Source organism: Carcharhinus amblyrhynchos, chromosome 1, assembly GCF_965287045.1.
Source record: "Carcharhinus amblyrhynchos chromosome 1, sCarAmb.v2.hapA, whole genome shotgun sequence".
Lineage (NCBI taxonomy): Eukaryota > Metazoa > Chordata > Chondrichthyes > Carcharhiniformes > Carcharhinidae > Carcharhinus > Carcharhinus amblyrhynchos.
Window position 1 is genome coordinate 32,471,091 of NC_137324.1, and position 18,077 is coordinate 32,489,167.

At 43.9% G+C, this 18,077-nt stretch overlaps 1 protein-coding gene across 1 annotated transcript in view; it reads right to left on the minus strand.

Moving 5' to 3' along the window:
* myo5b (myosin VB) overlaps positions 1-18,077 on the minus strand; it is a 276,339-nt gene that overhangs the window by 65,858 nt on the left and 192,404 nt on the right. The window contains exons 17-19 of the mRNA XM_080207332.1: positions 3,169-3,255; positions 2,195-2,306; positions 1,052-1,263 (exon numbers count right to left, since the gene is read on the minus strand). Coding sequence (XP_080063458.1) covers positions 1,052-1,263; positions 2,195-2,306; positions 3,169-3,255 — 411 coding nt within the window. The remainder of the gene's footprint in view (positions 1-1,051; positions 1,264-2,194; positions 2,307-3,168; positions 3,256-18,077) is intronic.

The window sequence follows — 18,077 nt, forward strand, 5'->3', positions numbered from 1 at the left end:
ACTGTACTGGGAGATAGGAAGAGGAAAGACATGGGCAAAGAAAATTTTGATGGTGGAGAAGCTTCTAGAAATGATTATTTGGGATAGAATTAATAGTCACATGGGAAGGTGCGAGTTGATTAGTAAGAGCCAGCATGGACCTCTTCAGGGAAGATTGTGTTCAACCACCTTGCTGGAGTTTTTAAAAGAGCTAACAGAGAGAGTTGATGAGAGTCGGTGCACTGGTAATGATCTTTCAAGAATCCTTAAATTTCGGAAAAGCCCCAGAAGATTGGAAAACTGCAGTTGCAACACTCTTATTCAAAAAAAATCGGGAGATTATCATCCCAAATTAGTCAAGATATCATTAAATGCAGATCAAACTCAATGGACTGAATGGCCTACTTTGGCTCCTATGTCTTATGCTATTGCTGTAGTGTACACAGACTTCCAAAAGACATTTGATACAATGCCTGACAACAGACATGTGAGCTTATGGAATAAAAGGGATAGTTGCAATGTGGTTGCAAAGTTGATTGAGTAATAGGAAACAAAATGTAAATAATTATATCTTGGATTGTTGGAAGATTTATAGTGGAGTTGCACAGGGGTGACTTCCTACTTTTTTCTGCTATAGAATACTGATCTAGATCTTGGCATGCAGGGAACAATTACAAAGTTTGCAGTTGGTACAATGCTTGGAAGTATTATAAACTGTGAAGAGGACTTCGTAGAACTTCAAAAGGACTTGGGCAAGTAAGTGGAGTGGACAGAAAGGTGGCAGATGACGTTCAATGTGAAGAAGTGTGAGCTGATGTATTTTGGTGGAAAGAACATGGAGAGACTATATAAAATCAGGGGTAAAATTTTGAAAGGAGTGCAGAAGCAGAGAGAGCTGGGTGTATATGTGTGTAAGTCATTAAAAGTGGCAAGGCAGGTAGACAGAGTAGTTGATGAAGGCTTTATTAATGCAACAGGATAATCAGAATATGCTAGTTTTCCCAAGTTGGCACATCCAATGGAATTCCTTCAGTCCTGAATAATGTAATAAAGTCCTGAGAAATGTTCCTACCTGCGAGCTTGGTAGCCCCGAACATGTTTCTGTAAAGTGATGGCAGCCTTTCTCATCCGTCTGTACTTAGTTCTCTGTAACCAACCACGGACGGTCTTCTGTATCATCATACATGCAGCTCGGAACTTATCTGCTCGGAGTTTTTCCAGGTATGCCACCTGACCAGCACGGAAGAAGATCTTGGATCGGCCAAACTGGAATTTATCAGGATCCTGACAAAACAGGACATGGTGTTTTAATGGATGGTGCAGTTTACCATCAATACAAGAACAGCAGATACATACATTGGCACAATAAGAAACATCCATGATGTTATTGGCAGGCCTTATCATCATGGCAAAATTGGCAAGTAGCTCTTTTCTCTCCCCCTACTATTAAAGACAACCACCCTTAATTCTGAGATAACATTCCTTGTGCATGAGTCGCAAAAACCCAGCTTGCAGGTGCAGCAGGTGGTCAGGAAGGCGAATGGGATGCTGGCCTTCATAGCGAGGGGGATTGAATATAAAAGTAGGGAGGTCTTGCTGCAGCTGTATAGGGCATTGGTGAGGCCGCAGCTGGAGTACTGTGTGCAGTTCTGGGCGCCGCACCTGCGCAAGGATATTTTGGCCCTGGAGGGAGTGCAGAGGAGGTTTACTAGGCTGATACCGGAGTTGAGGGGATTGAGCTATGAGGAGAGGCTGAATAAACTAGGCTTGTACTCGTTAGAGTTTAGAAGAATGAGGGGAGATCTCATTGAGACGTATAAGATGATGAATGGGATGGATAGGATAGAGGTGGAGACTCTTCCCGCTCAAAAAAGACAGTAGGACTAGGGGGCACAGCCTCAAGATAAAGGGGAGGCGGTTTAGAACGGAGTTGAGGAGGAACTTCTTCACTCAAAGGGTGGTGAATCTCTGGAATTCTCTGCCCGTTGAAGTGGTGGAGGCTGCCTCGCTAAATATTTTTAAGAAGCGGGTTGATGGGTTCTTGATAAGAGAGGGGATTAAGGGTTATGGGGAGAGGGCGGGAAAGTGGAACTGAGCCACAACAGATCAGCCATGATCTTATTGAATGGCGGGGCAGGCTCGAAGGGCTAGATGGCCTACTCCTGCTCCTATTTCTTATGTTCTTATGTTCATTGGGCTGGCACCAAGATATTACCTTGACAACAATTTCAAGAAGCCTCTTACAAGTCTCTTTCTTATCATTTAACATTATGTTCTTCTTTGTCATTAGGACTCGATATCGGTTGAAGAATTCATGGTACGTCCACCTGTCAAAGAAACAGTGTTAGGTATTGTGACAACTCGGGTTCCTCATTTTTAATTGTTCCCTTAGGTCACATGTTCAGAAAGCTCCAGTGGAACTACGTTAGATACAGACAAGAATATATATTTTTAAGAAAATCAATAAAAATTTGCACACAAAACTATACCTATAAAGAGTGTAATGCTGATCCAAGACATTTTTCAGTTTGTAAGCAAGTGCAATTAATAATGACAAGAGAAGAAAGCTAAAAGAAGTTGGGATTAAGAGAGCACAGATGAGACACTTTCACCCAAGTAACAGAATAATGAACTTGATTTCTCAGTAAAGCAAACAATAGGAATAGAACCGCCAGATAATATTATTTTATTTTTATTGAGAAACCAGTGGATGCAATTCTCAAGAGAGGGAATTAAGAGAAATAATTACAAGGAGGTAGAGGGGGTTGATGGATGAAGTGGCCAGTTTATTCCTGCATCGGAGTAGTGTCCAGGTGGTCTTGAGTTCTAGGCTCAGTATGTTTCATAAATGAGTTGCATTATTGAGCATCTATTCCAGCTCAAAATCTTTTTTTTAAATAAACTATTAATTGTTTGTTTCAGTATTTTATTGTCCCCTTGGACTTTCTCAAAGGTCACTAGAATGGGCATAAGGAATTACGTGGATTGAATGGATCTCAAAGTACCGTAGTATACCCACTGGGCTGGCACATATACTCTTCACATTTCAAATACAGTTATTTGATCCTGATTTTTTTTGTTTCTATCTGCCAGTTATACTTTGCATTCAGTTATGACAGAGCCCCATCTATTTCTTTACAAAAAGGTTTTTGATTAATGTTGTACAGTCACATAAACCATAGAAGCTACCTAGATGGGTATCCTGCAGCACTGATTCGAATGGTCTCCAGCACTCCACAGGCCCGCAGCTGCTGTACAGCTCGTTTGGGATCAAATCTGCAAGAAAGAAATGAAGAATTAAAACAGATTCCAAATAAAACTTTGTTATCCATTTTTCTAGGAATTCAGCAGCCAATAACCCACCTCCTGACTCTCCCAAATCCTGTCCACCATCTACAAGGCATAAGTCAGGAGTCTGATGAATACTCTCCAGTTGCTTGGACGCATGAAGCTCCAACAACACACAAGAAGCTTGACACATCCAGGATGAAGCAACCTGCTTGATTGGCACCCTATCCGCAAACATCCTCTCCCTCCACCACTGACTCACAGTGGCAGCAGTGTGTACCATCTACAAGACGCATTGCAGGAACTTAACACGCCTCCTTAGCCAGCACCATCTGTACCCAAGATCACTATCATCTAGAAAGTAAAATTTATTTATCAGTCACAAGTAAGCTTACATTAACACTCAATGAAGTTACTGTGAAAATTCCCTAGTTGCCACAATCCCGTGCCTGTTCGGGTACACAAAGAATTTAGCATGGCCAATGTACCGAAACAACACATCTCACAGATTATGGAAGGAAACTGGAGCACCAGCAGGAAACAAATGCAGACATAGGGAGAACATGCAGACTCCACACAAACAGTGACCCAGGCTGGAAATCGAACCTGGGCCCCTCATGCTGTGAGGCAGCAGTGCTAACCACTGTTCCAACGTGTTGCCCTAGAAGCACAAAGGGAACAGATACATCTTTCCAAGAACAATTAGAGATGGGCAATAAATGCTGGCCAACCCAGTAAAGCCATCATCCCTTGAATTAATCAATTATTATATTCTGTTGTTAACACAGTGGAACTTTAATCGTCATGCTCTATGAGAGTGCCAATTTATTAACCATTTTGTGCTACAGATGCAATGCCCAGCAGAAACTGAGAAATCTGGTTGATTTGAACTGCACCTCTGAATCTGACATAATTTAAAGTAAACGGACTACAGAGTCCTGACACAGCTCACTTGGTATTTATTCTGAAATTTTATAAGGCAGAAAACAGTGGATAATCATGAAACAATTAATTATCCATTGCTAGGTTTTTACATTGAATTTCAGTTGCTTTAAATTTTAAAGTAGCCTTCGCGAAGAACTTTCATTGCATTTGGAATTACAACATTGGAGTTGTAGACAGCTTTCTTGAAGTAATGTGTTCAGCACAGAAGTCTTTCTTTAGTCCCTTGGATATTCTTAGATATCACTAGAAAGGGCACAAGAAATTACATGGAGTGAATGGATCTCAGAAGTTTGTCGCTGTATCCATGCTTGTAGTGGCTATCCTAGTGTACCCACCGAGTACTATTCATGTGTGAAATGTAGTAATATGGATTTTGAAATACTTTTGTTTTTATGCTCTAGGTCCATGTCAGTGCTTATGCTGCACAGAAGCTATCTCCTATCCTACTTCATTTAACCCTATCAGCGTATGCTTCACCTCTCTATGCCTGTCTAGCTTCCTCATCAATGCTGCTCACCTCTCTACTCACTGTGGCACTGTGTTCCATGACTACTTTCTGGTTCCTCCAGTGGATGTATTAATTACCAATTTATTAAGCTAACTGCAGAGGTGGCAGAATCATGACAGGGTCCCTGCACTATGAACTGAGTAGCATTATGTGCAACTGTGATTCTCTAGGTAGCGCAATGACAGTCCCAGGCACTAACTTGACTGGGTAGCTGGGGTAATTCAGTATGAACCAACTGTCTTCTTCAGGCAAAAGGCAGAATAGTAGCAGCAGTACTTTGTCCCTTAATAATGATTGGCTCAGGAGAAATTGCAAGCACTTGGCTTGAGAACAGTGTGTGCTACAGAATACAAACCACAAAGAAAATAAGATACCATGAATTTTTAAAAGCTATTGATCCATATTTTATTCCCTTAACCTCAGACCTGTAGTGCAAAGAACATTTATTAAAAGAACAATGAATATAACAAGTGACTTTCTGCATAAGGGCTGGAACATAAGGTTATTTTTCACACATCAAATTGAGCTTATATGGATTTCCATTACGTTACATTCTAACAGAACCTAAGATTGATCTAAAGATTTCCCAACCTTAAGAAATACACCACCCTTCTGCTTCATTGCACCAGATGATTTAAACAAAATACTTACAGCAACTAACTGATCAGCAGAAACTGCAGCTGGAATAATTTTGCATTCTCTAACTGTTAAGCATTTGAAATTTTTTTCTTAAGGCTGGGGGCAATTCTCCCAGCCCACTGCTATAGCAGCACAGCAGGCCAAGAGACTTAAGCGGAGCCCCCACAGTCCCCGCGTACCTCTGGCATCGTCAGCTCCGTGCCAATTTCTGACTCACAGCTGTATAAATTATTCTAATATCCTTTTAAATATAATTTGAATCTCATTAGCAGGCCTGGAATGGAAATCTCTGCTAGATTTTTACATACCCCCAGCAGAGTGTTTCACTCCAGTGGGGTTTACAATAGCTTCCCAGTTGCAGGGACCTGGCAGCCCAACCCCACTGGAGTGAAGTGGGGCCATCAAGGCCTCCAGAAGTTCGGGAGTAAAGGGACGGTGCCCCCCGGGCATTACGAGCTTAGCAGTGCCAGCCTGGCCCCCTGGCATTGCTCAAGGGGAAAAGTGGCACACTGGCAGTCCCACTGGGCGCTGGGCAGGGCCAAGGAAGTGGGGCCTAATGGAGGCAGGGTGAGAAGATCCTGCTGTCACTCTGCAGAGGGATCAGCGACAGAGGGAAGGGGGCCAGCGATTGGGGCTGGGAATCAGGGTGGGGGGAGAAGATCAAGAGATTGGAGGGGCAGAGGAACAGCATTGCAGGATCGTGGGGTTGGCCAGCAATCGGGAGACTGGCAGTGTGGGGCTACTGCGCATGTGCTGATCTCAGCTCTGACTGGCAGACGCAGGCACAGTGGCCCACTCAGTGCTATGCTGCCAGCCTGTGCAACAGGAATAGGTCCCGCCCACAGATTTTACACCTGAATCAAGCTCATGCACTTTGCAGTGCACAGAGCGTGAGAGATTCGTTTTGAAATTCCTGCTAAAAACACTAGTGGGATTTACTCCAGTTTTTATGCAAATTCAACACTCAGAATTTTTTGGGAGAATTGCCCCCGAGAACTCTAATTTACTGATATTTCAGTCATAACCACATGGCACGGGGTTTTTTCTTCCCCTCTGTTCCTTCATGAGATTAGGGTGTTGCTGAGAAGAGCAGCACTCCTAATTGCCTTCGAACAGAGTGGTTTGCTAGGTCATTGCAGAGGTCAGTTAAGAGGGTTTTGAATCTACAGTCGTGTAAGAATGGCAGATTTCTTTCCGTAAAATGCACGAAAGAACCAGATGGGTTTTTTCAACAATTGATGATAATTGTCATGGCCATCGTTATTGATGTTATAGTTCAATTCCAGGTTTATTAATTGAATTTAAACTCCACCAACTATCAGGCTGGAATTTCAACCTATGTCACTCCAAAGATATAGGGTAGGTTGATTAGCCATGCTAAATTGTCCCTTAGTGTCAGTGCATTAGCAAGGTAAATATATGGGGTTACAGGGATAGTGCCGGGGTGGAATTGTTGGTGTAGGCTTGATAGACTGAAATGCCTCCCTCTGCATTGTACGGATCCTATGATTCTAAAGTATTAACTTGGACCTCTCAATTTCTAGTCCACTGCCATTCCCACTATGCGACCATCTCCCCACACTGAACAAGAAGATCCAAGGCTCAGTCTCTGGGCAGGAACATTAGTCAATATCAGTAAGGCAAGCAATTTAGAAGTTACAAACAGCCTTAGTTTCCCTACTTCTTCATGAAGTAAATTCCACTATAAGCATCTGGTGTTGATAACATTCTTGAGGCTGGTGTCAGATGATGTGTGGGAAACAAATAAACTGCTGCCACACAGTTTGCACAGAGCAGTTTAAATATTGGCGTAGCATCAAATATAGGATGAAATCATCTGTTTACGAACACCCATTAAAATGATTATCAATTAAAAGAGCACAAGCCCTTCTGTTGCCATGGTAACTAATGCTTTTTCAAAAAAGTAGCTGGACCAATAAATAATGATTACAAAAATAATAAAAATGTAATAGAAAGTATTGGCAGAGATAGGAAAAGGAATTTACAAACATACGAATTAGAAGCGGGAGTAGGCCACTTGGCCCCTTTAACCAGCTCTGCCATTCTATAAGATCATAGCTGGTCTGATTGCAACTTCAACTCCACTTTCCTGCCTACCCCTGATAACCTTTCACCACCTTGTTAATCAAGGATCTATCTCGCTCTACCTAAAAACTACTTAAAGACTGCTCCCACTGTCTTTTGAGGAAGAGGATTCCAAAGATTCACGACCCTCAGAAAAAAAAATTCTTATCGGTTTTAAATGTGTGACCCCCTTATTTTTAAGCAGCTACTCGCAGTTCTAGATTCCCCACAAGCGGAAACATCCTCTCCATATCCACCCTGTCAAGACCCCTCAGGATCTTAAAGGTTCAAATCAAGTCACCTCTTACTCTTCAAAACCCTAGTAGACCCAATCTTAACCTCCCCAACCTTTCCTCATAAGACAACCCCCTAACTTGGTATAAGTCCAGTAAACTTTCTCTGAACTGCTTTCAGCACATTTACATCTTTCCTTGCACAAGGAGACTAATATTGTATGCAATACTCCAGATATTGTCTCACCAATGTGCTGCACAACCAAAGCATAACCTCCTTTCTTTTGTAATAAATTCCCAAACAATAAACAATAACATTCAATTAGCTTTGCTAGTTACTTGCTGTGCCTGTATACTAGCTGTTAGTGATTCACCCGGTACGACACTCAGATCCCTCTGCTCACGGCTCTGCAATTTCTCACCATTTAGATAAGCTTTTTTATTCTTTCTGTCAAAATGGACAATGTCACATTTTCCCCACATTATACTCCATCTGCCAGATTTTTGCCCACTCATTTAACCTACTACATTCCTTTATAGCCTCCTTACATCCTCTTCCTACTTTCCTACCTACCTTTGTGTCGTCAGCAAATTTAGCAACCACAAGCTTTGGTCCCTTCAACCAAATTATTCACATAAATTGTAAAAGGTGCTTTGATGTCTATAACACACCACTCATTATATCCTGCCAACCAGAAACAGACTCATTTATGCCAATATCTGTTTCCTGTTAGTTAGCCAATCTTCAATCCATGCCAATATGATACCTGGTACACCATGAGCATTTATTTTTTGCTATAACCTTTGTTGTGGCACCTTATTAAATGCCTTCTGGAAATCTAAGTTCAGTACATCCACCAGTTCACAGCATACGTGACTCCTTCAAAGAACTCCAATAAATTGGTTAAACATGATTTGCCTTTCACAAAACCACACTGATTCTCCCTGATTATCTTGAATTTTTCCAAATGGTCTGCTATAATATCTTTAATAACAGCTGAAAAACTGCAGCAGGCGACGGTGCAGAGGGACCTCGGGGTCCTTGCAAAAACCCAGCCTGCAGGTGGTCAGGAAGGCTAATGGGATGCTAGCCTTCATAGCGAGGGGGATTGAATATAAAAGTAGGGAGGTCTTGCTGCAGCTGTATAGGGCATTGGTGAGGCCGCAGCTGGAGTACTGTGTGCAGTTTTGGTCGCCGCACTTACGCAAGGATATTTTGGCCTTGGAGGGAGTGCAGAGGAGGTTTACTAGGCTGATGCCAGAGTTGAGGAGGTTGAGCTATGAGGAGAGGCTAAATAAACTAGGCTTGAACTCGTTAGAGTTTAGAAGAATGAGGGGAGATCTCATTGAGACATATAAGATGATGAATGGGATGGATAGGATAGGGGTGGAGAGATTCTTCCCACTCAGAACGGATAGTAGGACTAGGGGGCACAGCCTCAAGATAAAGGGGGGGGGGAGCGGTTTAGAATGGAGTTGAGGAGGAACTTCTTCACTCAAAGGGTGGTGAATCTCTGGAATTCTCTGCCTGTTGAAGTGGTGGAGGCTGCCTCGCTAAATATTTTTAAGACGCGGGTTGATGGTTTTTTGATAAGCGAGGGGATTAAGGGTTATGGGGAGAGGGCGGGAATGTGGAACTGAGCCACGACAGATCAGCCATGATCTTACTGAATGGCGGGGCAGGCTCGAAGGGCTAGATGGCCTACTCCTGCTCCTATTTCTTATGTTCTACTATTTTCTGTATGACAGATGTTAGGCTAGCTGGTCTGTAGTTGCCTGTTATCTGTCTCATAAAATCCTACTGTGTAGAAGGAAGCCATTCAGCCCATCAAACCTACACCAATCACAATCCTACCCAGGCCCTTTCCCCAAAACCACACACATTTACCCTAGCTAGTCCCTTGACACTAAGAGGCAATTTAGCATGCCAATCCACCTAATCCTCACATCATTAGACTGTGGGAGAAAATGGAGCACCCAGAGGAAAGCCATGCAGACATGGGGAGATTTTGCAAACTCCACACTGACAGTGACCCAAGCTAGGAATTGAACCTGGGTGCCTGGCACTGTGAGGCAGCAGTGCTCACCACTGTGCCACCGTGTAGCCCCTTCCCTCTCCTTTCCTTTCCCAATAAAGGAGTTACATTTGCTATCTTCCAATCTAATGGAACCTTTCCCAAATCTAGGGAATATTGGAAAATTAAAACCAATTTATCTACCATCTCTTTAGCTACTCCATTCAAGACCTCAGGGTGAAGTCCATCCAGACCCGGGGATATGTTGGCCACAGACCCAATAATTTGATCAAATCTGCTCTGTATCTCATCTCCCACTGACTTCTTTTGACTCAGAGCCCTGGGTACATCTATCTAATGAAAATCTATCACTGAGCCTTGCAGTTTGCAGTCAATCTTACAACCAGGGCCTTTAGTGAGAAAGCGTCCCAGATTTTGATTGTGAGAGATAGTGTAAAGAGGTAGTGTAAAGTGACAGCCAGATTTATCTCTCTCTTGAGCTTTAACTCCATTGGAATAAAAACTGGGATGTGTAAGGCAGGCTAAACAATATGCGTTCATCCAAGTTATACCACTGCACAGTCAGAATTATACTCTGCTTTGTGTGGGGTGCTGCTTCCTGATGGTCCAGCTCTAATTTTGAAAGAACGCACTCACTCATTTTGAATTTCCCCACCTCCGTATAGTCCTCTGTATCTACCCAATTGAATCTCTTAATCACTTTCACCATAATGGCTTGGGAGCACTTTAAAAACGGCAGGCGGGGGCCCGATTCCAGAATTACCAGCCACATTCCCGGGATGACTGAAATACAGAACCCCACTTTGAGGATGTGGGCTGGTTCAGGTCAAAATTCCACACCTTCCAATCCTGACCAGGACACATTTAATGAGGGGATAGGCACGTCCCAGACCGCCACAATTTTCCATGATTCATGACTCACAAACCCTCAGTGAAACACAGCCTGCATGAGGGGACCTTTAAACAGGCAAGTTCAAATGGTCTTCTTCGTGCCCCCATGCAAAGATATGGAGTCCTTACCCACTTTTTATGGCCCCTAATGCTGCCATACCAAGGTAAGGTCCCCAAACAACCCTACGGTCCCTCATGTTCCCATGCCAGTACAATTCTGTAAGCCTCCACCAAAAAAAAACTCTATGGGCCCTTTCAACTCAACCCCCCTTCCCAGCTATGACACTTCCATGCCCATTGAATACAAAATGAAGCTTGGCTGAGAGTGAAAAGTCCATTAGAGTATTAAAACACCTGAGCCCCAGGGAAAACATTGCTTGATTGACAGCTCTGGCACTGTGATCTCAACTGTCAATTTCACAATGTTTATTTACATAAGATTAAAAGTTTTCAAGTGCTTGCAGTTTCAGCCATTGATACTTTAAAGAATCGAGTTGATTGGCATTTATATGTCCTTGCAGTAAAAACTGAGCATTTTTAAAAGAAAGTGGAAATTTATCAATTGGTGAGTTTTGGGGGTGGGGCAGCATCGTTAAAGAGGCTGGAGGGAGGCAGCAAGGAAGCACTTGCTATGGCCAGACCTTTTTTGGAGGGGGGTGTGGGGCATGAAACAATGGCAATTTTATTTTTCATTCAAGGGATGTGGGCTTCGCTGGCTGTCCAGCATTTATTGCCCATCCCTATGTGTCTTTGAGAAGGTAGAGGTTAGCTGCAGTACATGTGGTATAGGTACACCCACAGTGCTGTTAGGAAGGAAGATCCAGATTTTAACCCAGGGACAGCAAAGGAACAGCAATCATAACAGAATACATCACTCTACACTTCACTGCATTAAATTTCATTGGCCACGTGTCCATCTACTCCAACAGCCTCTTGAAGTCTATCCCTATCCCTTGCACAGTTCATAATATTTCTGAGTTTTGGGTTATCCTCACATTTTGAAATTGCGCTATACCCACGCAAGTCTATCTCCTTAATATAGTTCAAGGAAAGGTATCCCTAAACACTATATACCTTCCTACAGTCCTCTGCTGAAATCAATGGAATGAAAACTAGGTGGGTGCTTTAATGAGTGGGATATCGACTTTGTCACAGAAATCTATCTCATTGAGCTTTTTAACAAAAAAATCAAAAAAACCAGCTAACAAGCAACTAGCTTCAAACAAAATAAATATATTTTTAGTCAGACACTTGTTTTGTTTGCTGCAATAGAGATAGTTCAAAAGGAGTTTAAATGAACGTAAGAATACAATTGAAAATAGTACAGCAGGAGGGAAAGGGGTGGTGACAAGCCCACCGTAGAAGACAACATCTTTGTAAAGCCAACATGCTTCATGCTGACCCACCCCACAGCCATAAAGCACTGCAGGACGTACTCCATCAACAAGTGGACTTCTGCCTCTCAAGAGTGGAAGTCTCACCCTCTGGAACTGCTGGCCAATCTAATTGACTGGAAAGCTCCATCAGTCCTGAAATCACCAGGAAGGTATTGGTGGCTGCCACCAGAATGGTTGGAGAAGAAATGACCCCAAGGCCTTGGATCCCCAAAGCAGTAAGTCCAGTGCCTTGGGCTGAGAGGATTTGTGTACATTAGAGAGAGGGGCAGTGTGGGGAAAAAGAGAGTGTATTTAAGGGCGGGAGCGAGTAGGAAGGAAACTGAGCTGGGTTGGGTTCTACCTAAGGAAAGTCTACCAGCAATTAGCAAAGAGCAGTCCCCAAACAGCAACTACTCCCCCCCTCTTGAGCACCTACGGTTAAAAAAGGAAAATTAGGCTTCCCTTTCTCACTATGCTGCCCACACCAAACATTTTCTGATGTGGACGGCACATTGTCAGGGTCAGGTGACTCGATAACAAGCCTAATTGATGCTTAATTTTCGTGGCACATGGCCACCCCATCCCACATTATGGGAGTGAGCTTGAGGTGGGTGGAAAGGTGGTGGGATGTGTGGCTCGGAGGAGAATTTGCAGGTAGTGATGTTCCCATGCATCTAGTGCCCTTGTCCTTCAGTCACGGGTTATGAAAGTGCGGTCGAAAGAGTCTTCTTGAGTTGCTGCAGTGTAATTTGTATATGATTTACACACAGCAGCCACAGTGCTGCAATAGTGGAGGGAATGAATGTTTAAAGCAGTAGATGGGATGACAATCAATGTCACGCAATAGATTACTATGCCAGAGTGGAATTTCTACGTCTGAATATTCCATGGATAACCAATAAAGCGAGCTGAAGATGTGTATTTGGATGCATGAAATAGAGAAGTCAAACTGGTGCAGAAAGAGTATCTCCAGAGATTTAAACAGGGGAGCCTTGCTCTGCATCTAACCTCTACTGCATCCATTTATCCAATAATACAGTCATCAGATGTAAAGCAGAAAATGCTGCATATACTGCAGTGCGAGAACCAATCAGGATCAATCCTAATTGAACCAATTACATTTTTACTGCTGTTAATAGTGCTGACAGTTATAGATTAGCTACCTGCTTCGACTACAGTAAAACATGTACAGGTCTACAGTGCAGAAGAAATGTTGGTTCTTTTCCTTTTCAAAATGAAATCAACTTCCAAAAATCAAGCAATGAAATAGATAGCATTGCATGGATCACCATTCCCAAAGCTTTGCATTATCAATAATTTCTGGCACACTTTATGAGAAAAAGGACTGCTATAAAATGTCATTGTTTCATTGACTTTCCAGGTTATAAAATTTCACTGGAGAATCACAACCTCTGCAAGTTAATGGGATAGTTCAGAATGATGTTTAACCTCTCCTTGCTTCTTGAAAATGACAAAGAGTTATGAATACCTTTCTCAAAATACCAGGAAAAAAACTGGGTGGAATCCTCCCAAAAAAATTTTAAGGGGGCAATTTTACCTTTTTTCTAAATGCTGGGTAGACTTGAAACTGGGAATGTTTCAGATCTGTCTTTTGGGCATATTTTCACCACCACCACCCCGCCCACACACATGCACACAGCCTGCAAAAATTTTGATCAAGTCTGTTGCTTGCTGCAGATTCCTGTGGGTGGGCCTTAACACACCTGAAAGCCTGCAGAAGGAGGTAATGCGCATGTGCAGGCCTCTGATGCTGCGCATGCGCATTTGCAGCAGCAGGAGTATGACAGAAAAGAGAGAGCTGTCAAGCCCCTGATAGTGCAGGCAGCCTGAAGCAGTTCCTCCCCACTGTAAACGTGGGGACCCACAGCCTGAGATACAACCCCAGCGCTCAAACTGATCGCGGATCCTCTTCCCCCACCAATCGCGGACCTGCTGCCTTCCCCCCACTAACTGAGGACCAACCGCCGTACCCCCACCAATCACTGCAGAGTGGCAGCGGGCCCCCTCTTCTTCCCTCTCTGCACCGATTGTTACAGAGTGGCAGCAGGTCCCCCTCCCCCCACCGATCTCTGCGAGTGGCAACGTGTCCCTTCTCCCATTAGCCCCTCCTCCATTAGCCCCACCCCCACTGGCCCATCCATTAGCCCCACCCCCACTTGCCCCTCCCAGTCAGCACTGCTCAGGTGCCAAGGTGGCACTGTCCAAGGGGCAACCGGTCTTGAGGTCAGCCTCCCCAGTGACGCCCCAATGGCCTCTGGTTCCATCGGCGACTGCTCCCTATTCATGGGGAGAATGTCCATACCTCGCCTTTCCTGACGAGGTCATAAAGGGGCGAGCCCAGACAATTGAGCGCCAGGTTCACTAACCAGATGTAAAACAGCATTAAAGTAAATTTACATGTATTAACCTGCTTCTCACCCATTTCCAGCGAGAGGCTGGAAGTTATAAAATCATAAAATTGCGCCGGTCGCGAAAACCAGCCCCAATTGTGCGAAGCACTTTACGCCCCACTTTACCACCACGTCACGCCCAAAAACAGGCACAATGCTGTGGTAAAATTGCTTCCTAAGTGTCGAAGTCGTGGGCAAGCTGGAGTAATTCACCCTGGTTTTTTCAGTGGGGGTTCAGAGCAGAATCTCCCACACACGGCGCATTGCAGAGACCAGCAGGATGAATATCATTAAATTTCAGGGAGCAGGACAGGCTCAAACCAGAGCGCCGAGCGGGATCGACACGTGCGTAATGGCTCCGCACTGACAGCCTCACCCATTGCTTTGCAGCTCAATTGCTGGCCAACCCCTCAATGCCAACCCTCCACCTCCCCGTGACCCGATCACTGGCCCCACCCCCAATCATTTCCAGGCCCAGCCCCAATCCGACCCACCCCAAATAGCTTGCTCCAATTTTTCCAGCACCTGCCCTCAACATTTAGCCCACCACCCCGGTTGATCTCCCTCCCCCAGCCCACCCCGATCACTGGGCTCCCTTCCTCCCCCACGAATCCCTAGGCAGAGTGGCAGTGGGACCCCTCCCACCCCAACCAATCACCCCTTAGGTCTCACCTCCATCAGGCTTCACCCCGCCTCATTAGGCCAATGGGCAGTGCCAGTGACACTTTCCCTTTTGGGCAGTGCCAGAGGCCCAGATTCCCACTGCCAGCATGCCCATTCCCAGGGGGCATCAACCCCTGCCCTGACTGCCCTTTTGCTCCAGTCGGGTCTGGCTGCCAGTTCCCTGAAAGTGGGGTAACTAGTGCACTCCCTGTTGGAGTGAAACACTCTGGACAGGTGGGGGATGCTAGAGGGGCTGGAGAATTCAGTCCCAGACCCGCTAATGGCATTTGAAAAGTATGTTAAATACTATTTAAATGCTGGCCCTGCCTCTCAGCCAATTTCGCGGCACAGATACCACTGGAAATCCGGCTCTGGGAGATGTAAGCACAGTGCGAACACTTGCAGGAATCCCATGGATTGGCCGACCCGCGATTCTCCCAGCCCACTGCGCTAGAAAAATTAACATAGCAAGATGGGAGAATCATGGGCACCTAATGCAGAAATTGCAATAATCTACATTTTGCATTAATAAGATTCAAATTCAAGATTTTATATTTTAGGACCTTTTTTTCAAATTATTTTTCAACCTATTGTGGGACAACATCTATATAGGATAGCTAGGATGCAATTCTCAATATCTCCTTTGGCCCAGTATCCCTCCTTCTTTGACTACATCCCTAAGAAGCGCCTTGCAACAATTTTCTATGCTAAATAAATGTACATTTTTATTGAAGCCAATACTGGACTGCCTCCAAATTGTGCTGTGGAGTGAATCAATGTAGGTGTACAGTAATAATTTTTCATAGAGTGAGTTATTGTGCTATTTATGGGAGGATTAACATGAGGTTTGAGGTTTTAGAGGCAAAACTAAAATTGCAACAAGCCAGTCATTCCATTTGTCATGGAGTCCTGGCTTTAATAAACTAAAGAACTTATATTTAATGAGGCGTCAGCGTTTCATTACTGAAGCAGTGTTAAATTGTTTTGTTCATTTTAATATATGAATATACCGCAGCCAATTTGCATACAGCAAGGTCCCACAAGCAACAATGACAAAATAATTAGTTTTGGTGGTGTTACAAAGAAACATAGAAAGTAGGAATAGGAGTAGGCCATTGAAGCCTATTCCCCCATTCATTATGCTCAGCAAATTTAATATCCTGATCCTGCCTTCCCCCCTTTTCCCTTGATCCCTTTAGCCTCAAGAGAAATACCTAATTCCTTCTTGAAATCACACAATGTTTTGCTCTCAACTACATTCGGTGGTAGTGAATTCCACTGATCACCACTCTCTGGGTGAAGAAATTTCTCCTCACCTCAGCCCTAAAGGGTTACCCTGTGTCCTCAAGCTATGACACCTAACTCTGGTGTTGAATGAGAGAAGTTGGTCAAGAAACTGAAAGCCACCTTCAGATCTTTTATGTGTACCTGACGGGGCACATGGACTCTTGGTTTAATGTTTCATATGAAAGATGGTACCTTCGATAAGCTAGTGAGATGATTTGCAAAATGTATACATGCCTCAACACCCTGCTACTAATCATTTTGTTGCAGTGCTGTTGTAATGCAATTGAACTTACACTCCTGCATCTGGTAAATGCTACATGCTATTCAACTACAAGTATAGACATTACCCACTCCCTTCAACTACAGTGTCTAGGTGAATAGGTTCCAAAATTAAAAATGTGTATTGTTAAAGTTTTTCTCAGTTACATGTTCACGCATTAACAGCCTCATCAATCACAACCGCATGTCTTAATGGACCCATCAATCACAACTGCATGTGTGGACAGATTTTGCCCAGTACACTGTCACTCACGGGCACCAGAACCCAGAGGACGTGCCATGGGCCATCTCATTTGCCTGAGCCTCCACTTTTGCTCCAGTCAAAGACTAGCACCACATAGAAATTCACAGAAGCGAATGCAGAAGCAGTTTTAGCAGCAAAGTGGGATTCCCTGGGGTGCTTTATTTTATGCCACTGTCAACTTGATTTGCTTTACTCAAATGAAACCATTTACCTTGCCCAAGAGATAAGTCTCATGTGGTTTCATTACTCAACTGTGTGGTTGGAGCAGAGCAAATATGATATCAATGAATGTCATGGAACACAGCGCTGAAATGGAAAAGGCAGTGTGTGAATTTGTTCAGACACTTTTATGATGTTTTGGGTTTGTGGTCTGGGTACCAGGAATAAAGCGTATGAAGCATCACATTCAAGTGAATATTACTTGGGCGACAGCATCCCAAACTTCCCTGGCTTCCCAAACTTGAATGAGCACAGGCCTCAATGGGACCTCTGATGGTGTTGATAGAGAAAATTGGTTGGTTAAGAAAATGAAAGATATCTTTAGATCTCATATGTACACCTGAGGGGGCAGATTGACTCTTGGTTTAATATTTCATATGAAAGATGGCACCTCCAATAAACGTTTGAGATGATTTGCAAAATGCGTCACATATACATGCCTCAATACCTTGTCACTAATCTTTCTATTGCAGTGCCAATAATCAAAATCTCCAGATTATGCAACTGAATCAGGTTCCCACATCTGGCGAATGCTACACGTTATGCAACTGCAAGTTTAGTTGCGCATGGTACGCTGGCTGATTGTAATTTTCCCCTTCTTCAGATGATGATGAGCACTCATCATCATATTCTTCCATCAGCTCCATTCCTCTCTGTATCACCAATTCAAGAAGCCTCATGGCCTCCATCCTCCACCAGACATGGCACCAGAAAATCACTTTCAGAAGGCGGTTGAACAGTTGCCTAGTTGATAAATGGCAATGGCTGCTTTTCTTGTGGGCCTCCATGTTGGGAATTTGCACTGGCATTATAACTCGTGTCTTCAGAGGATACCCTCCATTACCGAATAGTTATCCACCAAGGCTACCCAATGACCTGAACAGTTTAGGCACCTGCCTCAATACGACAGCTTTCTGGAAACCTCGCACATGCTTACAGGCAGTGCATGCTCACACACCAGCTGCAGGCTAAATGAATGCATGCCCCTTCTCTT